This window comes from Chiloscyllium plagiosum, unplaced genomic scaffold (genome assembly GCF_037043375.1).
Source record: "Chiloscyllium plagiosum isolate Xiang-an unplaced genomic scaffold, Cpla_swu_hap1 HiC_scaffold_14, whole genome shotgun sequence".
In the NCBI taxonomy this organism is placed as follows: domain Eukaryota; kingdom Metazoa; phylum Chordata; class Chondrichthyes; order Orectolobiformes; family Hemiscylliidae; genus Chiloscyllium; species Chiloscyllium plagiosum.
The window spans coordinates 25,948,707-25,975,031 of record NW_028270152.1 but is presented as its reverse complement, the minus strand read 5'-3'; the positions used below and the strand labels follow the sequence as shown (position 1 = coordinate 25,975,031).

The window sequence follows — 26,325 nt, the reverse complement described above, 5'->3', positions numbered from 1 at the left end:
TACATATTGTGTCAGGAAACTCTCCTGCACACATTGAACAAACACTGACCCATCTAACGAACTTGAGCTATAGCTTTCCCAATCAATATCAGGAAAGTTAAAGTCCCCCATAACAACCACCCTATTACTGTCACTCATCTCCTGAATCACCTTCCCTATCCTTTCTTCAATGATTCTAGGACTATTAGGAGGCCTGTAAAAGACTCCTAACAGGGTGACCTCACCTTTCCTATTCCGAACCTCAGCCCAAACTACCTCCAAATGGGCCAAATGCTGGCAAATGGGATGGGATTAGTTTATGATTTTGGTTGGTATGGACCAGTTGGACTGAAGGGTCTGTTTCCATGCTGTACATCTCTATAATTCTATGGTTCTGAGATACTGCCAGACCTTCTGAGGTTTTCCAACAATTTCTGATTTTGTTTCTGATATAAATGACCAGATGTTCTTATTGTAGTATAAAACAAAAAAACTGCACATGCTGAAGATCTGAAACAAAAACAAATTGCTGGAGGCACTCAAAAAGTTTGGTAGCATTTATGGAAAGAGCAGATTTAATGTTTTGGGCAGAACATTCTGGAGAAAGGTGTCTGGACTCAAAATGTTAACTTTGCTTTCTCTCTATAGATTTTTCCAGACCGGCTAAGTTTCTCCAACAATTTGTGTTTATGATTCTTTATGATTGTCACAGGATTGAACACAGGATAAATATTGCCCAAGATGTAAAGAACTCCCATGCTTTTCCCTGGACAGTACATGGAATAATTTGTGCTCACCTGAGAGCAGCACGGTGGTTAGCACTACTGCCTCACGGTATCAGGGTCCTGGGTTCAATTTCAACCTTGTGTGACTGTATGGAGTTTGCATATTCTCCCTGTGACTGCATGGGTTTCCACTGTGTGTTCCAGTTTCCTCCCACAGTCCAAAGTTAGGTGGATTGGCCATGCTAAATGGCTCCATAGTGTCCAAAGATGTGCAAATTATGTCGATTAGCCATAGTAAATGTGGGGTTATGGAAATATGGTTGGTGGAGTGTAGATCAGGGTGGGATGCTCTTTGGAGGGTTGGTATACACTCATAGAATCATAGGGATGTACAGCATGGAAACAGACTCTTCGGTCCAACCTATCCACGCCGAGCAGATTCCCAACCCAATCTAGTTCCACCTGCCAGCACCTGGCCCATATCCCTCCAAATTCTTCCTATTCATATATCCATCCAAATGCCTCTTAAATGTTGCAATTGTACCAGCCTCCACCACATCCTCTGGCAGCTCATTCCATACATGTACCACCCTCTGCGTGAAAAAGTTGCCCCTTAGGTCTCTTTTATATCTTTCCCCTCTCACCCTAAACCTACGCCCTCTAGTTCTGGACTCCCCAACCCCACGGAAAAGACTTTGTCTGTTTATCCTATCCATGCCCCTCATCATTTTGTAAATCTCTACAAGGTCACCCCTCAGGCTCCGATGCTCCAGGGAAAACAGCCCCAGCCTGTTCAGCCTCTCCCTATAGCTCAAATCCTCTAACCCTTGCAACATCCTGGGCGGCACGGTGGCACAGTGGCTAGCACTGCTGCCTCACAGCACCAGAGACCCGGGTTCAATTCCCGCCTCAGGTGACTGACTGTGTGGAGTTTGCAAGTTCTCCCCGTGTCTGCGTGGGTTTCCTCCGGGTGCTCCGGTTTCCTCCCACAGTCCAAAGATGTGCAGGTCAGGTGAATTGGCCATGCTAAATTGCCCGTAGTGTTAGGTAAGGGGTAAATGTAGAGGTAGGGGTGGGTTGCGGGTTGGTGTGGACTTGTTAGGCCGAAGGGCCTGTTTCCACACTGTAATCTAATCTAATCCTTGTAAAATTGGCCTCTATCTGTACTGTAGTGATGCTATGAGAGGGCAATAGAATGCGCAGCTTTTCGAGGACAGCATCTCTGACAGTGCAGCACTCCTTCAGTGCTGCATTGAAGTACAGGTGCACAATCCTCGATCTGAAATGCTCGGGACCAGCTGGTTTCGGAATTCAGAATTTTTTGAATTTTAGAATAAGTGACAGTTTGATGGTGGAATTTTAAAAATCTTAGCAGAGGAGCAGACTCACTCGGCAAAATGGGCCTTGAGAGTGAATTGAGGCCTGCCCGTGTTGGGCCATCTCCTTACACGTCACATCTGAGTGACACACATTGAGTGGGTGTCGACTTGCGTTAACTCATAGAGTCATAGAGATGTACAGCATAGAAATAGACCCTTTGGTCCAATCCGTCCATGCCGACCAGATATCCCAACCCCATTTAGTTCCACCTGCCAGCACCCGGCCCATATCCCTCCAAACCCTTCCTATTCATATATCCATCCAAATTCTTCTTAAATGTTGCAATTGTACGAGCCTCCACCACTTCCTCTGGCAGCTCATTCCATACACGTTCCACCCTCTATGTGAAAAGGTTGCCCCTTAGGTCTCTTTTATATCTTTCCCCTCTCACCCTAACCCTATGCACTCCAGTTCTGGACTCCCCGACCCTAGGGAAAAGACTTTGTCTATTTACCCTATCCACGCCCCTCATAATTTTGTAAACCTCTATCAAGTCACCCCTCAGCCTCCAATGCTCCAGGGAAAACAGCCCCAGCCTCTCCCTATAGCTCAAATCCTCCAACCCTGGCAACATCCTTGTAAATCTTTTCTGAACCCTTTCAAGTTTCACAACATCTTTCCGATAGGAAGGAGACCAGAATTGCATGCAATATTCCAACAGTGGCCGAACCAATGTCCTGTACAGCTGTAACATGTCCTCCCAATTCCTGTACTCAATACTCTGACCAATAAAGGAAAGCATACCAAACGCTTTCCTCACTATCCTATCTACCTGCGACTCCACTATGAACCTGCACTCCAAGGTCTCTTTGTTCAGCAACACTCCCTAGCACCTTACCATTAAGTGTATAAGTCCTGCTAAGACTTGCTTTCCCAAAATGCAGCACCTTGCATTTATCTGAATTAAACTCCATCTGCCACTTCTCAGCCCATTGGCCCATCTGGTCAAGATCCTGCTGTAATCTGAGGTAACCCTCTTCGCTGTCCACTGCACCTCCAATCTTGGTCTCATCTGCAAACTTAGTAACTGTACCTCTTATGCTCGCATCCAAATCATTTATATAAATGACAAAAAGTTGTGGACCCAGCACCGATCCTTGTGGCACTCCACTGGTCACAGGCCTCCAGTCTGAAAAACAACCCTCCATCACCACCCTCTGTCTTCTCCCTTTGAGCCAGTTCTGTATCCAAATGGCTAGTTCTCCCTGTATTCTGTGAGATGTAACCTTGGTAACCAATCTCCCATGGGGAACCTTGTCGAATGCCTTACTGAAGTCCATATAGGTCACACCTACTGCTCTGCTCTCATCAATCCTCTTTGTTACTTCTTCAAAAAACTCAGTCATGATTTCCCATGCACAAAGCCATGTTGACTATCCCTAATCAATCCTTGCCTTTCCAAGTACACGTACATCCTGTCCCTCAGGATTCCCTCCAACAACTTGCCCACCACCGAGGTCAGGCTCACCGGTCTATAGTTCCCTGGCTTGTCCTTACCGCCCCTCTTAAACATTGGCACCACGTTAGCCAACCTCCAGTCTTCCGGCACCTCACTGTGATTATCAATGCTACAAATAGCTCCGTAAGAGGCCCAGCAATCACTTCTCTAGCTTCCCACAGAGTTCTAGGGTACTCCTGATCAGGTCCTGGGGATTTATCCACCTTTACCCCTTTCAAGACATCCAGCACTTCCTCCTCTGTAATATGGACATTTTGCAAGATGTCCCCATCTATTTCCCTGCAGTCTATATCTTCCATATCCTTTCCCACAGTAAAAACTGATGCGAAATACTCGTTTAATATCTCACTCATTTTCTGCAGCTCCACACAAAGGCTGCCTTGCTGATCTTTGAGGGGCCCTATTCTCTCCCTAGTTACCCTTTTGTCCTTAATGTATTTGTAATAACCTTTTGGATTCTCCTTAATTCTGTTTGCCAAAGCTATCTCATGTCCCCTTTTTGCCCTCCTGATTTCCCTCTTAAGTATATTCCTACTTCCTTTATACTCTTCTAAGGATTCACGCGATCTATCCTGCTTATACCCTACATATACCCCCTTCTTTTTCTTAACCAAACCCCCAATGTCTTTAGTCATCCAGCATTTCCTATACCTACCAGCCTTTCCTTTTACCCTAACAAGAATATACTTTCTCTGGATTCTCATTATCTCATTTCTGAAGGCTTCCAATTTTCCAGCTGTCCCTTTACCTGCAAACATCTACCCCCTATCAGTTTTCGAAAATTCTTGCCATTACCGTCAAAATTGACCTTTCTCCAATTTAGCACTTCAACTTTTAGATCTGGTCCATCACTATTTTAAATCTAATAGAAGTATGGTTGCTGGCCCCAAAGTGCTTCCCCACTGACACCTCAGGCACCTGCCCTGCCTTATTTCCCAATAGTAGGTCAAGTTTTGCACCTTCTCTAGTAGGTATATCCACATACTGAATCAGAAATTTTTCTTGTACACACTTAACAAATTACTCTCCATCTAAACCCTTAACACTATGGCAGTCCTAGTCTATGTTTGGAAAGTTAGAATCCCCTACCATAACCACCCTATTATTTTTCCAGATAGCTGAGATCTCCTTACAAGTTTTTTTTTCAATTTCCCTCTGAGTATTTAGTGATCCCAATAAGGTGATCCCAATAAGGTGATCACCCCTCTCTTATTTCTCAGTTCCACCCAAATAACGTCCCCGGATATATTTCCAGGAATATCGTCCCTCTGCACAGCTGTAATCCCTTATCAAAAATGCTATTACCCCTCCTCTCTTGCCTCCCTTTCTATCCTTCCTGTAGCATTTGTATCCTGGAACATTAAGCTGCCAGTCCTGCTGTTTGCACACCAAACAACGTTGTTAATGAGAAAAAAATTTCACAAAAAAACCTTCAGACTTTGGAGCTTTTCGGATAAAGGATTGTCTACCTGTATTAGGTTGCATTATGTGCTCAAGCTGCTGGAAGGATTCCTGAACCTCTGATTTAGATTCTGAGAGTGTAACCAATGAACCAATGCAGACACCCATGCATATTTTTTCAGTACTACTTAGTTTACATTTAAAGAGCTTATCACTTTGAAAGAAATTATTATGAATAATGTAATAATTTATTACTTTAGTACAGAAAAACTCATGGACAAGTTGCAGCATCAGACTTATCAAGATGAGATTCATTCTTTACAAGAAGAGATTAGACTACTAGAGCAACAGTCTCAAAACAGTCAAAGTTATATGGGATCGTTTCTGAAAACAATGTAAGTTAAAAGACAAAATTTCAAAACTTTTCTTATTTTGTCAAGATGATACCTGTAGTTTATTTTGTTGGATTAATTTTTAAATTTAGGGCTTTTACAATTAACTTTATTCACTTTTACAAATATAAGTAATGAAAAGAACATGGTTAATGGGATTCTGGGAAGAAGATTTGTCTTATTTAGAAAATAATAATGGGAGACCAAATAAAAATAGGAAGGGGAAAATAGACACATCGAAATATCTGTCATATTCAGGATGTCAATGAAATGGAAATATTTGCAGATATTTTCTGATTAATATACTGAGTGCACGATTTTGACATATACACAGGGCATGGCCTCAACAATACCAATCAATTGCTGAAGTTGTTGCCATGATGATTTATTGACAGAACATAACATGGCAAGTCCCTGCACTCATTTTTTTTCTGTCAGTCCCTGTCTGCACCCTGACAACCCTTCATAAATCTCCCAGTTTTTCCACTCTACTCCCACCCCTTTTCCCTTTTTTTGCACCCCTCGCCATTGTCTCTCTGCTTGCCCACATTCACATTGTCCAAATTACTCACCCACCACCCCACACTATCCACCCACTGTCCCATCAATCCTCTACTCTGAGCCTTTGGCCCTCCACTTCCTGGCTCTCTGTCCTTTTGTCACTGCCCCTCCCTTCTTTGATCCATCTCTTTCCTCATTCTCAGTCTCCCATCTCTGCAAAAGGGTTCCTTCCTTGACCACCTTAGCCACTTTCTGTCTGCTTCCCAATCCTGCCATCTCTCAGTCCCTCCACCTGACCATCAATACTCTCGCATCACCTTTCTCTCACAGCATTTCCTGACCCATCTGCTCTCCTGATTCCCGAAAGCATCTATACTCATTATATGCACCTCCTTCTTCACTAGCATTTCACCCTCCTCCTCTTACATTCCCTATCTCCTCACTCCCCTCTGCCCTCCACTCTTTGCATTCATTTCACTCTCCTCCTTGTGTCCTCAGCTCTCTGTGCCTGGGCCCAATGCACTCTTATTCTTCCCTTTCCTTGCTGTCCCCAGTCCCCGCTTCACTGCTTGTTACACCCTGACCCATACTGCCCCCAGCTCTTCTCTACAGCCCCAGTAAAAACTTGCAAAAATTATCAGAGCCAAACTATGATATCCAAAGTGCAGCCAAATTACAGTGTATGTGTAGATCACGGATAACATTGGTCCCAATGGCTAAAGTTGGACCATTGACTTCTATGAATTTGATTTCTTTTCTCTTTTTTTTAGCGATATGCAACGAGAACAGTTCAGTGTGCGAAATCATGAATCATGGAAATGCTCAAATACTGATTTAGAAGCACAAATTGATCAGGCAGAATCTCAGATTGCGTTGCTAACTCAGTTAACTGGCATTGGCTTCACCAAATGCATCATGACAACAGTAGGAAAAGGTAAATTGCATTACATGTATGTGGTTCCCAGAAGATGGATGTCAAAATTATGATTTATAATTTACGATTATGAGCTCCAACGTAAGGTGGAGCAAGCTTTTAATAACAAGGAAGTGTTGCATGCAGAGAGTAGGGAAGTGGGAGGCACTGTAAAGGAAAATTCTGCAAGTCTCGATTTATCTAAGAGATACAATTCTTGACAAAACTGAGGACACATCGGAGATGTTCGGGAGGAAAGCTGTTAGCTTTGGAAGAAAATCTTTGGAAGGATATGCCATTGCCTGCGGTGATGGAGGGAGAGTCACATGCTCCAGCAAAACACATGGTTCAGCGTGTATGATTCTGGAGAAACATGAAGGTAGCTTCATCTGGAGCTCTCAAATTGTGTGTGCCTCCCACATACCATACTGAGGAACATAAATGGGCAAGTAAATAAACTTTTAGAAAGGAAGAAAAATAGTTCGATCTTTAGATAAATAAGAGGTGCTGCATTTTGGAAAGGCAAATCAGGGACAGGACTTAGACACTTAATGATAAAGTCCTGGGGAGTTCTGCTGAAGAAAGAGACCTTGCAAGTTTTTAGTTTCTTGCACGTGGAGTCCAGGTTGACAGGATGTGAATAAGGCATTTGGTTTGCTTGCCTTTATTGGTCAGTGCTTAGAGTATAAGAGTTGGAAGGTCATGTTGTGGCTGTACAGGACATTGGTTAGGCCACTTTTGGAACACTGCGTGCAGTTCAGGAAGAATGTTGTGAAACTTGAAAGGATTCAGAAAGGATTTATAAGGATGTGGGTCAGGGTTGGAGACTTTGAGCTATGGGAAGAGGCTGAATAGGCTGGGGCTATTTTCCCTGGAGCGTTGGAAGCTGAGGGTAACCTTATGGAGGTTTATAAAATCATGAGGGACATGGGTAGAGTAAATAGACAAGGTATTTTCCTTGGATGAGGGAGTCCAAAACTAGAGGACATCGGCTTGAGGTGAGAGGGAAAAATTTAAAAGGACCTAAGGGGCAACTTTTTCATGCAGAGGGTCGAGTATGTATGGAATGAGCTGCCAGAGGAAGTGGTGGAGGAGGGTACAATTACAACATTTAAAAGGCATCTTGGTGGGTTGATGAATAGGAAGGGTGATTTTTGAGAAGATTTGTAGCTCAGGTTGAGGTTCAGGTTGTACGTTTAGAGGGATATGGGCCAAACACTGGCAAATGGGACTAGATTAATTTATAATATTTGGTTGGCATGGCTGAGTTGGACTGAAGAGACTGTTTCCATGCTGTACAGCTCTATGACTCAAGGATTCTATATCGACATTTATGTAGTCAACCTGTTGGAGGATTAAAGACATCTGTTTCAAGTAAAAGGTTTGACATTCTCTCGGAGATGAATATCTATTTTAGAACAAATAAGTCAAAATAATGAGAGAGGAAAAAGGACTTCTAAATTCACATTTTATTGCACGGAACTTGGGTCTTTCTGAAAAATGTTAATTTTTCATTTGACAATTATTGGATCATTTCACAAGAATATAAGTTGAAGAGGAAGTACACATGCAGTGCAGTGGTATTGTCCATACCTCTGGCCCAGTTGGCGTTGGTACAAGTCCTGCCTTCTCCAGAGGTTTGTAATAATGTCACTGAACAGGTTGATTGGAAAATATACATAAATTCAAGGGGAAAGCCAACATTCACATTGTATGAGAGGAGAGTGCTGATTGGTTGGCAGTTGAACTTTGGTAGAGGAACCACAGTGAACCACACGTTGGGGCCAGCTCTGTTTGACACTATCAACTCCTCTCAGAACAGCAATAAGAGCTCTGTGTAAAATGATATTGTCAACTTTGACCCTTGTGAATGGAGATATGCAGCAGAAAAATATTTCATAATCTGATATGAATCAGCATAAGCTTTTAATCTTAACAAGCTAAGATGTGTGTGATGGTGAGAAGTAGAACTGTTTCATTGTTACATCAGGAGGTAAGCTACTTTTTGGCAGGACTCAGCACTTGTGGGCGGAGCGTGGCCTTAGATTCAATCACCTTCATGCCAAGTCTGTTTTGAAACTGAATGTGAAGTTTCAAGTTCACATCCCAAAATATTGGAATAAAAATTGTCATTCACAGTTTGGTACTGAAAATTTGCTTGACGTTTTTAATGAAGTGTTTTCATCCTATTAAATTTATTTTCAGGTAATGACAAAAGAAAACAATACAGACTGTCAGGCTACAGTCATTCACTGCAGTTTGACCTTGAATTTGAACTAATGGAGGTTCAGGTATGTATATTATTCACGGGGATTAAAATGGGAATTAACTATCCAAGTATACTTGTCCTATTGAGAGGACAGACAGAAGGGCAGAGGATTTGGGGTTGCTGTGCTAGTAAGAAATGAAATTAAATTGACAGCAAGAAGTGATATAATTGGAAAGCATTGAATCTATGTGGGTAGATTTCAGGAAATGCAAAGGAATAAAGACCCTGATGGGAATCATGTACAGGCCTTGCAACAGTAGTCAGGATGTGGGGAAGAGCATAAATCTGAAAAAAAGGAATGTAAGAAAGACACTTTTATAATAATCATGGGGGTCTTCAATGTGCAGGTGAACTGGAAAAATCAGTTTGGCCGTTGAGCAGAATACTTACGAGATGTTATTTTTGGAGTAGTGTGTGGTAGAGCCCACTAGGGTACAGGTTTGGCGATGTGTAATGAGGCAGACGTGATTAGGAGCTTTAAGATAAATGAGACCCTTTGGGACAGTGACCATAATAGAATAGGATTTACCTTCCTATTTGAGAGGCTGAAGCTGGAATCAGATACAACGTTATTTCAATTGAGTAAAGGTAATTACAAAGACTGAGAGAGAAGCTGGCCAGATTTGATTGGAAGGGGAGTCTAGCATAGAAGACAGTGGAGCAGCACTGGCAGGTGTTTCTGGGGCTAATTTGGGAGGCAGAGCAGAAATTCATCCCAAAGAAGAAGAAGCATACGCAGGGGAAGACGAGGAGAGAGAGTGAGGACTGCAGATGCATGAGATCAGAGTCAAGAGTTTGGTGCTGGAAAAGTAAAGCAGGTCAGGCAGCATCCGAGGAGCAGGACAATCGACATTTCAAGCATTAGCCCTTCATCAGGAATGGGTGAAGATGAGGCAACCATGGCTGAGAAGGGAACTGAGGGTCAGCATTAAAGCAAAAGAAAAGGCATACAGTGTGGTCAAGATTAATGGGAAGCCTTTAAAAACCACCAGACGATAACTTAAAAATCAATAAGGGCTGTGAAGATGAAATATGTGAGTAAGTTAGTTAATAATATGAAAGAAGGTGGCAAGAGTTTTTAGTTGTCTAAAAAGGAAAGAGAGAGGCAAGAGTGGATATTGGACAGTTGGAAATTGGGACTAGAGAAGTAGTGATAGGAAACAAAGAAATGGCAGAGGAACTGACATTAGTTTTCACAGTGGAAGATGCCAGCAGCATTCCGGAACTTTAATAGAGTCAGGGGGCAGGGATGAGTGTAGTATTCATTATTAGGAAAAGGTGTTGGAGAGGCTGAAAGGTCTGAAATTACCTGGACCAGATGGGCTACTCCCCAGAGTTCAACAGAAGGTAGTTGAGGAAATTGTGGAGGTATTGATGGTGATCATTTTGGAATCACTGGAGTCAGGGAGGGTCCAAAAGGACTGGAAAACTGCAAATGTAACACCCCTGTTTAAGAAGGGAGGGAAGTAAACAACAGGAAATTATAGGCTGGTTAACCTGATGCCGGTTGTTGGTCAGATTTTAGAATCCATTATGAAGGGTGAGATTGCGGAGTACTTGGAAGTGCATGATAAAATATTGCTGAGTTAGCACAGCTTTGACAAGTGGAAGTCATGCCTGACGAATCTGTTAGAATTCATTGAGGAGATAATAAGCAAGATAGAACAAGGAGAGCCCATGGATGTGATCAGTTAGGATTTCCTGAAGACATTGAATAAGGTGCTGCACAGTCGGCTGTTAAATACGATGTGGCAAAAGTAAGAACTGCAGATGCTGGGGATCAGAGTCTAGATTAGAGTGATGCTGGAAAAGCACAGCAGGTCAAGCAGCATCCGAGGAGCAGGAAAATTGATGTTTCGAGCAAAAGCCCTTCATCAGGAAGGGCTTTTGTCTGAAACGTCGATCTTCCTGCTCTTTGGATGCTGCCTGACTTTCTGTGCTTTTCTAGCACCACTCTAATCTAGAGACTGTTAAATGAGATGAGTCCATGGTGTTGGGGACAAAGTATTGCAATGGATAGAGGATTGGTTGACTGGCAGAAAGCAGGGTTAAAGCATGCTTTTCAGGATGGAAGCGTTATTGTAACCACAGAGGTTATTGTTGGGGCCACAACTATTCATGTTATATATTAAAGATCTGGAAGAAGTAACTGATGGCGTTGTTGCTAAGTTGGCCGATGACACAAAGATATGTGGAGGGACAGGTTGTGTTGAGAAGGGGGAAAGGCTATTGAAAGATGTGGCCATGCTAGATGAGAGGCCAATGAAATGGACAATAGAACACAACGTAACACAATGTAGCCAAGTGTGAGATTATGCACTTCAGTAGGAAGAATGCAGGCATAGTCTATTTTATAAATGAGGAAAGGCTTTGGGAATTTGAAGTACAAAGAGACTGTGGAGTCCAAGTGCAGGACTGTCTTAAGGTTAACATGTAGGTAGGTATGAAGGCAAATGCAAGTTAGCACTCATTTCAGGAGGGTTAGAATACAAGAACAGAGATGCACTGCTGAAGCAATATGAGGCTCGGGTCAGACTAAATTTAGAATTTTGTGATCAATTAGGGACCCTGTATATAAGGAAGGATTTGCTATCCTTGGAAGGTGTATAGAGGAGGTTTGCAAGAATATCCTGGGAATGAAGGATTTGTCATAATGAGGATTCTTCATCTTTACTCGATGGAGTTTAGAAGAATGGAGGTAGAGGGATGGATTCTGATTGACATTGACAGAATACTGGGAGGCCTGGATAGAGCGGACATCGAGAAGATGATTCCATGAGTAAGAGAGACTCGGACCCAAGGTACATCTTCAGTGAAGGACGAATCTTTTGAACTGAAATAAGAATGGATTTCTTTAGCCAGAAGGCGTTTAATCCGTGAAGCTCATTGCCTTAGTGGACTGTGGGGGCCAAATCTTTGAATGTATTTAAGACAGATTAATTCTTGATTTGTAATAGGATCAAGGATTATAGGGAGAAGGCAGGAGAATGTGGTTGAGAAACAGAAAATATGGGGCCGCATGGTGGCTCAGTGGTTAACACTGCTGCCTCAAACACCAGAGACCCAGGTTCGATTCCACCCTCGTGTTTGCACGTTCTCGCCCTGTCTGTGTGGGTTTCCTGAGCTGTTCAGTTTCCTCCCACAGTCCAAAGATGTGCAGATTAGGTGGATTGGCCATAGTATCAGGCGAGTTGGTTGAGCCATAGGATATGCAGAGTTACAGAGGATAGGGTAAGGGAGTGGGTGTGGAAGAGACAGTGTTCAAAGGGTCGGCATAGACTCAATGTGCTGAATGGCATAAGTCCACTCTGTAGAGATTCTATGAACATATCAGCCCTGATCGAATGGCAGAGCAGATGTGATGGGCTGAATGGCCTGATTCTATTCCAAATCTTCAGGTTTGCTTCTAAGTCTTACACTGTATGACATAATCATCAGGATAGATGAAAAAAAAATCCAAGTCTATAATTTTTCCCTTGAATTAGGGCAGCACAGTGGCTCAGTGGTTAGCACTGCTTCCTCACAGCGCCAGGGACCTGGGTTCGATTCCAGCCTTGGGCGACTGTCTGTGTGGAGTTTGCACATTCTTCCCGTGTCTGTGTGGGGTTCTTCCAGGTGCTCTGGTTTTCTCCCACAGTCCAAAGATTTTCAGGTCAGGTGAATTGGCCATACTAAATTGCCCATACTAAATTGCCCATAGTGTTAAGGGCATTAGTCAGAGGGAAATAGGTCTGGGTGGGTTACTCTTCAGAGAGTCGTTGTGGACTTGTTGGACTGAAGGGCCAATTTCCACACTGTAGGGAATCTAATGTAATGTAGGGAATCTGATGTACAAAAATTGCCATTTGGTTTTCAGACGCAAACAATTTGGAATATGTGACCAACTCAATTTAAACACAGGAGCCACTGTGTATCCATGATGACTTACATTTTGCCATCTACACTTTCACAAACAGGAATGATACTAAATAGATAAGGTTAGCTAGAATTTTTAATGGTATTGAACACATGCAACAATCAAACTTTGCTATGTCACCTCATATAATTTTAATTGTAGAAATCAATGTCGAACCCCCTTCCAGACTAGTTATCCACTGAACGAGAATTTAAACTTGCTCACCCCTCGCAGCTCAAGATTGGGTTGTGACAAATTCTTACAAGTTGTAAAAGCATTCTGGCATTGTATAATATGCATTCAATACTATATTTAATATGCTGTGATTTCAATGAATTTTCCAAAAGTAACTTGCAGCAGATGGCACTGTTTACTTACATATACATCTATACTTTCAAATAGAACATAAAACAGTATAGCACAGTACAGGCCCTTCGGCCCTCGATGTGCCAACTTTTTGTCCTACTCTTAAGATCAAACTAACCTACATACCCTTCATTTTACTGTCATCCATGTGCCTTTCCAAGAGTCACCTAAATGTCCCTAATGTATCTGACTCCACTAACACTGATGGCAGCGCATTCCATGCACCCACCATTCTCTGTGTAAAGAACCGACATCTGACATCTTCTCTAAACCTTTCTCCAATCACCTGAAAATTATGCCCCCTCGTGATGGCCATTTCTGCCGTGGAAAAAAAGTCTCTGGTTATCCTCTCTATCTATGCCTGTCATCATCTTGTACACCTCTGTCAACTCAACTCTCATCCTTCTTCGCTCCAGTGAGAAAAACCCTAGCTCCCTCAATCTTTCTTCATAAGACATAACCTGCAGTCTAGGCAGCATCCTGGTAAATCTCCTCTGCACCCTCTCTAAAACTTCCACATCCTTCCTATAATGAGGCTACCAGAACTGAATGCAATATTCCAAGTGTGGTCTAACCAGGGCTTTACAGAGCCTGGAGCATAACCTTGCGGCTCTTAAACTCATTCTCCCTGCTAATGAAAGCCAACATGCGAAATGCCTTCTTAACAACCCTATCAACTTTGAAGGTTCTATGGATGTGGACCTAAGATTCCTCTGTTCCTCCACACTGCCAAGCATCCTGCCTTTAACCCTATAATCTGCATTGAAATTCAACCTTCCAAAATGAATCATTTCACATTTTTCCAGATTGAAATCCATCTGCTACTTCTCAGCCCAGCTCTGCAACTTGTCAATGTCCCATTGAAACCTACAACAGCCCTCCACAATTTCCAAAACTCCACCAGCCTTGGTGTCATCAGAAAACTTACTAACCCCCATCCTTCCACTTCCTCATCCAAGTCATTTATATGATTCACAAAGAGAAGTGGTCCCAGAACAGTCCCTGCGGAACACCACTGGTCTCCGAGCTCCAGGCTGAATATTTTCCATCTACCACCCTCTGACTTCTATGGGCCAGCCAATTCTGTATCCAAACAGCCAAATTTCCCAGTATCCCATGTCTCCTTATTTTCTGAATGAGCCTACCATGGGGAGTCTTATCAAACACCATGCTAAAATCCATGTACACAAGATCCACTGCTCTATCTTCATCAATGTGTTTTGTCACATCCTCAAAGAATTCAGTAAGACTTGTGAGACGTGACGTGTCCCTCACAAAACCATGCTGACTATCTCTTAATCAAACTATGCTTTTCCAAATGATCATAAATCCTGTCTCTCAGAATCTTCTCCAATAATTTGCCCACCACTGACATAAGACTGACTGATCTGTAATTCTCATGGTTGTCCCTGTTCCCTTTCTTGAAAAAGGGCCTAATATTTTCCACCCTCCAAACGTCTAGTACTACTCTAGTGGACAGTGAGGATGCAAAGATCATCGCCAAAGGCACAGCAATCTCTTCCCTCACTTCCGGTAGTAACCTTGGGTATATCCTGTCTGGCCCAGGGGACTTATCTCTCCTCATATTTTTCAAAATTTCCAGCACATGCTCCTTCTTAACATCAACCTGTTCGAGCATATCAGCCTGTTTTACGCTGTCCTCACAAATGACAAGGTCCCTCTCAGTAGTGAATACTGAAGCAAAGTATTTATTAAGGACCTTCCCTACCTCCTCCGACTTGAGGCACAAGTTCCCTCTACTATCCCTAATCGGCCCTACCCTCACTTTGACCATCCTCTTGTTCCTCTCATAAGTGTAGAACACCTTGAGATTTTCTTAACCCAACCTGCCAAGGCTTTTTCATGCTCCTTTCTAGCTCTCCTAAGTCCATTCTTCCAGTTCCTTCCTGGCTACCTTGTAATCCTCTAGAGCCCTGTTTGATCCTTGCTTCCTCAATCTTTAGTAAGCTTCCTTCATCCTGTTGACCAGATGTTCGACATCTCCTGTCATCCAAGGTTCCTTCACCCTACCGTCCCTTCCTTGCCTCAGTGGGACAAACTTATCCAACACTCGCAGCAAGTGCTCCCTCAATAACCTCCACACTTCTTTCATGCATTTCTCTGAGAATATCTGTTCCCAATTTATGCTCCACAGTTCCTGCCTAAGGGCATTGTAAATCCCCCTCCCCCATAAAATAATTTTCATACCATCTGTTCCTATCTCTCGCCACGACTGTATTAAAGGGCAGGAAGTTGTGATCACTGTCATTGAAATGCTCTCCCACCGAGGGATCTGACACCTGACCTGGTTTGTTGCCAAACTCCAAATACAATATGGCCGATAGTCGGCCTATCTAGATATTGCGTCAGGAATCCTTCCTGGGCACACCTGACAAAATCTGCTCCATCCAAACTATTAGCACTAAGGAGATCCCAATCAATATCAGGGAAGTTGAAGTCACCCATGACAACAACCTTGTTACTTCTACACCTTTTCAAAATCTGCCTCCCAATCTGCTCTTCCGTGTCTCTGTTGCTATCAGGGCTCTATGGAAAGCTCCCAATAAAGTGATTGCTTCTTTCCTGTTTCTGACTTCCACTCGTACTGACTCAGGATACAAACTCTACTTGACGACCTCCCTTTTTGCAACTTTGATACTATCCCTGATTAGCAATGCCACTTCCCCACCTCTTACCTCCCTCCCTATTTCTTTTGAAACATTGAAACCCCGGATCATCTAGCAACCATTCCTGCCCCTGTGATATCCAAGTCTCTGTAATGGCCACAATATTGTAGTTCCAAGTACTGATCCAGGCTGTACGTTCATCCCTGACCCTGTTCATGACATTTTTGTATATTGCTTAAGAAGTCAGTGATGTGCTGTATAGCAGTCAACATCATGAGGATTAAACCTTCCAGGTTATTGCATAGTTGAAATTGTTTTCTGTATAATGTTAATCGAATATAGTATCGAACCTTATGGAATATTAGGTTTGAATTGTGATTTGATGTCCAGGTTTTGTATGGATTTTTAAAATTTATTCCCTCATGGGCAGTGGGCATCACTGGCCATCTCTAGTTACCCTTAAGAAGATGGTGTGAGCTGCCTTCTTGAACAACTGCAATCGATGTGTGGTAGGTAGACCTGCAGTGCCATTAGGACGGGAATTCCAGTATTTTAGGAATGGCATTATGTTTTCAAGTCAGATGGTGAGTGGCTTGGTGGTGGTGGTGCTTCCCTGTATCAGCTCCGTTGTCCTTCTAAATTGAGGTGGTTATGGGTTTGGAAGGCTCTATCTAAGGATCTTGGATGAATTTCTGCAGTGCTTCTTGGAGATCATACGCTGCTACTGACCGTTGATGATGGAGGTGGTGAATGCTTGTAGATGCTTGGTGCCAATCAAGTGGACTGCTTGATCTTGGATGGTGTTAAGTTTTTTGAGTGTTGCACTAAGGAGGTTCCAATCAATATCAGGGAGTTGAAGTCACCCATAACAACAACCTTGTGGAAAGATATTACAGTATTGTTGGTGAAAAGTGAGTTTCTGATAATGCCTTGATGCAATGGATGTTAATTGGGTAAAACTAAACAGCATTCTATTACTGCAAGTATGTAAGTAGACACCCTATGTGGATGACTTGAAAACACATGAAACATGACATGAAAGCACATGCTGCACTCATTCAGCCAGATGGGGATTATTCCATCAAACTCTTGAATTATACTTTATAGATGGAGGACAGATTTTGGGGAGTCAGGAGTTGAGGTATTTGCTGCAGTATTCTGAGCCTCTGACCTGATTTGGGAATACATAATGGGATCATAGCGCCTAAAATATGAGTACAGAGGTTCTCTTCTTAGAAACATGGTGTTAATTTTTATATCTAGTTTGTCAGCATTTGAATGAAGGGCATGGATATGCAGGATGATGTGATGGCAAGGAAGAACTGAGGGGCTGTTGGTGTAGGCAAAGTGAAATTGGATATGGGAGCAAAAACTATTCGTGAAAAAAAGAAAATCCAAGGAATCTTACCATAATCCTGCAAGTACTTCATGTTGGTTTGACTGCCAATGTTTGATATGGAAAACATGAAACAGATGCCTTCTAAACGTAGTTTGCTATCAAATAATGCTATATGATAGCTCCCATACTCTTTACAATCTGTCTGATATTGTTTATTCACCTCACCAAAGATCAATTGCCCTGTCGCATGAGAATTAAATACTACCCAAATTGATGATTCTTTAAACTCAATCATTTCTGTGCCCAGACTAAACCAATTATTATAGACCTGCAGTATGCACAGGATTGCCGAGCTGTTGCTGTGTGTGGAGATAAGGAATTCATGCTGTTCTGAATGTTGCCAAAACAAAACTTCTATATCAACCCAGCCCTAGTCAGTTAAATATTTCACCACCTTTATATGTTGAAGGAGAAAATCTAGGATATGTTGAGCATTTTCCATACATTGGATGCCAGCTGTATCAAAAGGGTATAATTGACAATGAGACTCAATGATAATGGAATAGACCTAAACACAGGTCAACCAGACCAGCTCAACTTTCGACAAGCTATAGCCATGTGAACAACAAAAACTTCTGTAAATCAAGAAAAGTTCTGGTGAACAGAGTAGTTATTGTCACAACATTCCTATACTGCAGTGAGAATAGATTATAATTGGATATAATTCTTTATGGGGTAGTGTTTAAAATGCCTGTACCTAAGTTCTTAAATTTGTTCTTTTGGAAATTGAGAAACTGACAAAATATTTTTTGAAGAAAGGTCGAAGAAGATCTAAATCATTAACTCTGCGCTTTTTCTACAGATGTTGTCAGACCAGCTGGGTTTTTCTAGCAGTTTCTGATTTTGTTAAATGAGTATTTTCCCTTTCAGGCTAAAGAAAATGTCATTACCACTGTTACAGAACTGAACATTATTTTGGAATCGAATGAGTTTTGTGATTTGAGCCAATTCATATCTCGGTAAGATTTCAATGAATTTGTTTTGTCAGAGATAAAGATATGTTCATATTTACTTATGTCTTTAAAATAGCTATTCCAATATTCACTTCCTTCTCCTCCTCTTTGAAGAAATCATTATCATGTCTACATATTCAAGATACCTTGCTTTTGAGTCTCAGTGCATTCATAATGAAGGACAGAGATAAGATGACTAGCCAAGGCCTTTTTCCAAGGGTAGGGGAGTCCAAAACTAGAAGGCAGAGTTTTGAGGTGAGAAGGGAAAGATTTGAAAAGGACCTGAGGGCAACTTTATCACTCAGAGGGTGCCGTGTGTATGGAATGTGCTGCCAGAGGAAGTGGTGGAGACTAGTACAATTACAATATTTAAAGACATTTGGACAGGTACATGAATAGGAAAGGTTTAGACGGATATGGACCAAATGCAGGCAAGTAGGACTACTAAGTGTGTGATAGATGAGTTGGGCTGAAGGGTCTGTTTCCATGCTGTACGATTTTATACCTCAGTGACTCTATAATAGCATGAGCTAGCAGCAGAGGTAGACCATTTGGCTCCTCCAAGTTGCCTAACCATTCATAAGATCATGATTAATCAGTTTGAGTTTCAAATTCCCATCTACTTCTGATAACTTTAGATTCCTTCACCAAACAAAAATCTACCTGCTGACTTTGCTATGCTAAAAATGAGGATATGTCTGATTTGGTGGTAGTGGAAACTGTTCAAACTTTTGTTCTGCCCAACAAAACTTGTCCCATTACTGTAAATGTGTGTTCTGAGGAAGCAAACTTGACTGATTTAGAGTTTAATGTTCTGTGTCAGGGTGCTATTGCCCAACTGCCTTGTACATCACTTCAACATAACAGCTCCAGCTCTGGCAGTGCATGTTTGATTTCAGTCAGGTGACAAATTGCTAGTGGAAATTTTGTTGGAGAGAGGAGCAGACCTTCTTCAAGGTTGGCATGCCTAGAAGAGTTGTGGTAGTAAGTTAGATACTAAATAAAAACCAAAAATTAGAAACAAAAGCAGCAGTTCCTGGAAAAGCTCAGTAGTTCTGGCAGCATCTGTGAAGAGAAATCATAGTTAATGTTTCAGGTCCAGTGAACCTGGCATGCCTAGAAAAGATATGGCAGTAAGTTAAATACAAAATAAAAACTGGAAGAACTGTGGATGCTGTAAATCAAAAACAGAAATTACTGGAAAAGCTCAGGAGGTCTGGCAGCATCTGTGAAGAGAAACTGGAGTTAACGTTTCGGGTCTGGTGATCCTGTTCTATTTTTGTTTCTGATTTACAGCATCCACAGTTCTTTAGTTTGTATGACCAATTGCTGGTGATTGTCGAAGCTAGACACTACCAGTGCCACATTGTCAATGCTGATAACTGATGGTATGCTGACACCCCAAAGTGTGAGATTTGTCGTCTTGATGTTAACAGTCAAATCAAACACTTCTTGTTGGCATGGAAACATCAGTCCAATTGCTGTTGAAGATATTCCTGTGTAGAAAGATATTACAGTATTGTCAGTGAAAAGTGACTTTCTGATAATGACTTAATGCACCTTGATGCAATGGTTATCAATTGGGTAAACTTGAACTGCATTCTATGACTGCAAGTATGGAAGTAGACACCCTATGTGGATGACTTGAAAACACATGAAAGGAGCTAAGAAAAGGATATCCTAAAGGGTGTTGAGAGCAGAACACTTGAGAGACTCATTTGATCCTACTCCAGATCTTAAAGGGTTCTGACGTTACCTTATTATTGCTGGCTTTATCCATTGTGTCCTCATGGAATGAAGGATCACATTTAGCAGCTTCAATGGGTAGCCAGTTTTCTCCTGTCCTGAGGTTAAATACACTATCTCTTCTTACATGGTCGCATGTCTTGGAAAGCTCATAGGAACAGGAGTAGGCCATTCTGCTAATATCTTTCTTATATCATCATGGCTGTATGAACATTTCAATGCTTTTTATTAACACTATCCCATCAAATTTTTGCTCCAGTGGTAATCACAAAAACATCAATCTCTTCTTTAAATATACTCAAAACTCAAGCTTTCACAATCCGCTGGAGTACAGAATTTCAAAGATTCACAAGTTTCTGAGGAAAAATAATTTTCATCATCTCAGTGCTAAGTGGAATTCCTTATTCCTTATCCACCTAAACCAATTTGTGCCTCATGTTTTCATAATTTCACTTGTCCATATTTAACACCCTTGCTTTAGATTGAACTGTCTCACTTGTGATAATTTGCCTGTAAAGGTTATTTTTCAAGTTCATTAATTCGTCGTTTTTCATTATATAATACTAGTCTTAAACATCTTGTCCTCTAGTTGACCTCTCAACATCCTGCTTGAGAGAGTCACCTCTAACTAACATTATCAAGAAACTCATCCAGCAAGGCTTTAGTGTTCAATTGTTTAACACAGTCTATGCTTCTCTTAACTCCTGACTAATACTATAACCCACATAACCACCACTATTTGGTGGCCTGACGTTACCTTATTATTGCTGGCTTTATCCATTAACATGAATAATTCCAACCAATGTCTGTTGCCGTTTGCTAATTCGTAGCTTCAACCACACATTGTGCTTCCAATCTGAAACCCTTCTTTACTAATGTACTGATCCCAAACCTTATTATTAGAACAACCTTTCTCCTTCTTGTCTGTCCTTCCTAAACATTGAATATACTTACATATTCTGTCCTCGGTCCTGCATGAAAACTATGATTCTGTAATGGCAACCATATATCTCCATTTGTACCTTTAGATCATCCACCCTGTTGAAAATGCTTCATGCATTCAGATCGAATGCTTTTAACTTTGACTTCTTGACAGCATTCTACATTTTGAGCATACTCAGTGCTTGGCTTTGTTTCTGCTGTCTTGTATCAATGAAGGCAATATTTCATGACTCCTTTGGGTGCACATTCCTACTGCAACGGCTGGACTGAGAAGATCATGTCCATTGTAGATCTTTCAGTTCTGAAAACAGACTGGAATTTATGGTAGATGCATTCAACTAAGCTATGTAGTCAGATAGGGGAGGATGGGCAAATATTTTTTCCACAATGCCAAGCAGATAGATTCTGCAACAGTTTTTGCAGTTACTGTTGTTGTCCTTGAAACAGTCTTGCCCCACTCATATACTGGAGTAATATTCCTTCCCTTTAGCAGAGACTGAGAAGTTTGTGCAGATGCTTCAAGAGTGCAAGTTTTGATAAAATCTTTTTGTATCCATTTTATATTGTGTAAGCCAGCAAACAGAAAGTTCCAAGAAGTTGTTAAGTATCACTTCCAAATCATTATATTTGATTCTGTGTGGCAATGGAGTTGGGGTATTTTGTGAAGCTTTCAGCAGGTCACTCAGAATAGTTCAATAGTTACTGAACAGTCAATATTAGGAAGTTGGGCAGGGGCAGTTAGAGGGGACAACTGTTAGTCAGTCAAGTGCTTATGCGCAGGTAGAAGAGGATCCCTCCTGAAAATGTGCTGCTGTAGGAGGTTCGAGCCATTAAAACTAGTGTGAAGAATGAGATGCTTGATGGTGCACCAAATTTTGTGTCTCGGGCTCAGGAGCTCTGGGAGATTCGAAACTACCATTAATAGTTCAGTGCATCTGAAAGTGAGGATCAGAGGACCCCAAAAGTCATTTTTGCTTTGTGCAGCTTTAGAGCTTGGAGAAACATAGTAAGACCAGTTTGGTAGACCCAACTTTCAGTGAAAAGTTGAATTTGATTTATGAATATGGGCTTGAGTGCATTTTGAAGAATCGGGAAAGTGTAGTCCCGATTGGGAATGTAAACTATCAGAACATGAGGAAACATTAAGACAGTCTGTGATTGAGTGGAATTTGAGGTAGTTCCAAAGCTCGGGTTTCAACAGTGAACAATTGGAATCACTTGTAAAGTCTAATGAGATCTGACGGTTCACTTGGGGGCAGTCGTGGGAGACATACTGAGAATTCTATGTGATCTGCCTTGACTGCAGTGGCCATTTGATGTACTCTGTGTTTGACCACAATTTGTCACTTTTTTTTAGTAAATGTTAATTGGATTTTACAATTTCAATTCTGCATACAAATGGACAATGCCTTAGATACCACTCACTAGTCCTGTCCCACTTGCAAGATACACGCATCAGAAATGGAAGTAGAGTGACATATAATTGAGAAGAAGTTCCCATAGGAGTCCTCAACATTGACTCCAAACTCATGTGATCGCATGGCATCAGGTCAAACATGGACGAGGATACCTCCTCCCTATTACACACGCACCACATCCAACCTCCCTACCCACCTCTGGGTGATCAATTATTATTAAGTATTACTCCATTTTGAACTATACCATATCAGTGTTCCAGATCAGACCTGGTACCCCATTGGAAGAACATGGAGGGTGGGAAGTGCACAGAATCTGCTCTGGGTCGGGATATCAAAGATCATCACACATAGAGGCTCCATAACAGTACTACTGATCGAGCAGGCCAAGGCTGAAATAGTATAACAGGGAGAGTGGGTCTCTGGCATGTGGTGAGGGAACCAACAAGAGTGAAATTGATCCTTAACTTTATTTTCACCAAATGTACCCACCAACCATGACAGTGTTGGTAGGCATGACTGTTGCACAGTTATTGTTGAGATGATGTCCTGTCTTCATATTGAGGATAGCCTCATTGTTTTCTGTGGTCCTATCACTGTACAAAAGAGAACAGACTTTGAACCTGTTCAAAACTGGGCATCCATCAATCTGAATAGGTTTGCTAGAACTAGCCGTGCCCTGTGGTCAAACTGTACCGTTATTCCTGTAACAAGCAGAATTGTTAAAGGGGAACCAATGGATGTAATATATTTGGATTTCTAAAAGACATTCAATAAGAGTACCAAACATATGGATACTTCATAAGGGATATTCCGCCAGGATCAGATCTGGAGCCAGAATTATTTGCTATCTATATAATTGACTTGAATGAGAAAAGTGACTGTACTGATGCCAAGTTTGTGGCTGATACAAAGAATAGGAGGGAAGGCAGGTAGTGAGGATGACATTAGGAAACTGTGGAGGGATATTGGCAGGTTAAACGAGTTGTCAATAATTTGGCAACATTATTTGAAATATAATGTTGGAAAATGTGAGGTTATGCACTTTGACAGGAAGAAGGGAAGAACTAAATATTATTTAAATGGACAGATAACCAAAAGCTGCAACACAGAGGGATTTGGGCATCTGGCTATATGAGCCACAAAATAGCTAGCAAAGGTTAATTAGATAATAGAGGAGGAAAGAGGACTATTGGCCTCTGGATTGTATTTCAAAGGGAATGGGATATAAGAATAAGGAATTGTTGCTAACATTATACAAGGCACTTGTCAGATCAGACCTAGAACGCAATGAAATGGTTGGACCAATGTCCTGTAAAGCCGCAACATGTCCTGCCAACTCCTATGCACAGTGCTCTGACCAAAAAAGGAAAGCATACCAAATGCCTTCTTCACTATCCTATCTACCTGTGACTCCACTTTCAGGGAAATATGAACCTTCACTCCAAGTTCTCTTTGTTCAGCAACACTCCTCAGGACCTTACTATTAAGTGTATAAGTCTGCCCTGATTTGGCTTTCCAAAATTTAGAACCTTACATTTGTCAAAATTAAACTCCATCTGTCATTCCTCAGCCCATTGGCCCATCTAATCAAGATCCCATTGTACTGTGAGGTAGCCCTCTTTGCTGTCCACTACACCTCCAATTTTGGTGACATCTGCAAACTTAACTAACTAAACCTCGGACAGGAAGGGATGTTGTGAAACTTGAAAGGGTTCAGAAAAGATTTACAAAGATCTTACCAGGGTTGGAGGCTTTGAGCTATAGGGAGAGGCTGAATAGGCTGGGGCAGTTTTCCAAGGATGTCGGAGGTTGAGGGATGACGTTACAGAGATTTATAAAATCATGAGGGGCATGAATAGGGTAAATAGACACCCGGGATGGCAGAGTCCAGAACTAGACTTCACAGAGTCATAGAGATGTACAGCATGGAAACAGACTCTTTGGTCCAACTCATCCATGCCGACCAGATATCCTAACCTAATCTAGTCCCATTTGCCAGCACTTGGCCCATATCCCTCTAAACCCTTCCTATTCAAATACCCATCCAAATGCTGGTCCCTTTTATATCTTTCCCCTCTTACCTGAGGTTTAGGTGAGAGGGGAATGATTTAAAAGGGACCTGGGGCAATATTTTCACGCAGAGGTTGGTTTTTTTTATGGATGGAGCTGCTAGAGGAAGTGGTGAAGGCTGGGACAATTACAATATTTAAAATGCATCTGGATTGGTAAACGAACAGGGAACGTTTAGAGGAATACAGGCCAAGTGCTGGCAAATGGGACTAGATAATTTAAGATATCTGGTCAGCATAGACGAGTTGCAGTGAGGGGTCTGTTTCTGTGCTGTACATCTCTATGACTCTGAGATGCTGCTCGACCTCTTGAGTTTTTGTCCCCACGACTAAAGAAATATACTGGAAGCAGTCCAGAGACATTTCACTAGATTACTTTCAGATATGGAGAGATTTTATTATGAGGAGAAGGTGAATCGATTAGGCCAGCACTCATTGGATTTTAGAAGAATGAGAGGTAACCGTATTGAAACATACAAGAATCATAGGGGACTTGACAAGATAGATGCAGAGAGGTTGTTTTCCCTTGTGGAAGAATCTAGTATACGATCAGTATGAGAAGTCACTAATTTAGGTCAGAGATGAGGAATCTCTTCTCTCAGAAGGTCATGAATTTCTAAAATTCTTTACCTTAGATGGCTGTTGAGACTGGAATGTTAACTGTATTTAAGGATAGACAGGTGTTTAATTGGAGAATCAAGGGTTATGGAGAAAAGGTAGGAAAATGAAGTTATGATTAACAGCTCAGCTATGATCTCGTTGAATGGCAGACTTGATGGGCTATTCCTATGTCTTATGGTCTTAGGACATTCGCATCTAACCAACAATGTAGAAAATTGCCCAGGTATATCTTGTTCATGAAAAACAAACAAATCTAATGCAACCAATTACCATTCTATCAGTCAACTCTCGAGCATCCACAAAGACATGGAACTGGTCATCATCAGTGCCATCAAGCAGCAAAGAACATCGAAAATTATAGCATAGGAACAGGCCCTTATGCCCTCTAAGCCTGTCCCAATTCAGATCCTCTATGTAAACCTGTCATCTATTTTCCAAGGACCTGTATCCCTGTGATCCCATTCACGTATCTGTCTTGATACATCTTAAATGATGCTATTGTGCCCACCTCTACTACCTCCACTGGCAATGTGTTTCAGCCATCCACCATTTTCTTCTGTATGAAGAACTATCCACACATATCCCCCTTAAACCTTTCCCCTCTCAGCTTGAACTCGTGACCTCTAGTAATTGAAACCCCACTCTGGGGGAAAGTGTCTTGCTATTCATCCTATCTTTATCTCTCATGATTTTGTAGACCTCAATTAGGTCCCCCCTCAACCTTAGTCTTTCTAATGAAAATAATCCAAATCTACTCAACCTCTCTTCATAGCTAGCGCCCATTATACCAGGCAACATCCTGGTGAACCTCCTCTGCACCCTCTCCAAAGCATCCAAATCCTTTTTGTAATGTGACGACCAGAACTGTACGCCGTATTCCAAATGTGGCCAAACCAAAGTCTTACATAACTCTTGTACTCAATACCCTGTCCAATGAAGGAAAGCATGACGTATGCCTTCTTGACCACTCTTAACGACCCGCATTGCCACCTTCAGGGTACAATGGACCTGAACACTCAGATCTGTCTGTACATCAATTTTCCCCAGGGCTTTTCCATTCACCGTATTGTTCAGACTTGAATTGGATCTTCCAAAATGCATCACCTTGCATTTGCCCGGACTGAAACTCCATCTGCCATTTATCTGCCCAACTCTCCAATCTATCTCTATTCTGCTGCATTCTCTGATGGTCCCCATCACTATCTGCTACTCCATCAAGCTTTGACTCATCTGCAAACTTGCTAATCAGACCGCCTACACCTTCCTCCGG

At 41.8% G+C, this 26,325-nt stretch overlaps 1 protein-coding gene across 5 annotated transcripts in view; it reads left to right on the top strand.

Moving 5' to 3' along the window:
* The window catches only part of cenpp (centromere protein P), a 348,725-nt gene that overhangs the window by 33,678 nt on the left and 288,722 nt on the right, over nt 1–26,325 (top strand). For 4 of the 5 annotated variants that reach the window (XM_087994221.1, XM_087994222.1, XM_087994223.1 and 1 more), the window contains exons 2-5: nt 5,205–5,339; nt 6,608–6,771; nt 8,956–9,041; nt 18,177–18,265. In XM_087994221.1, coding sequence (XP_087850347.1) covers nt 5,218–5,339; nt 6,608–6,771; nt 8,956–9,041; nt 18,177–18,265 — 461 coding nt within the window. In that variant the 5' untranslated portion in view covers nt 5,205–5,217. The remainder of the gene's footprint in view (nt 1–5,204; nt 5,340–6,607; nt 6,772–8,955; nt 9,042–18,176; nt 18,266–26,325) is intronic. The other variant, XM_087994225.1, reaches the window with a different exon arrangement.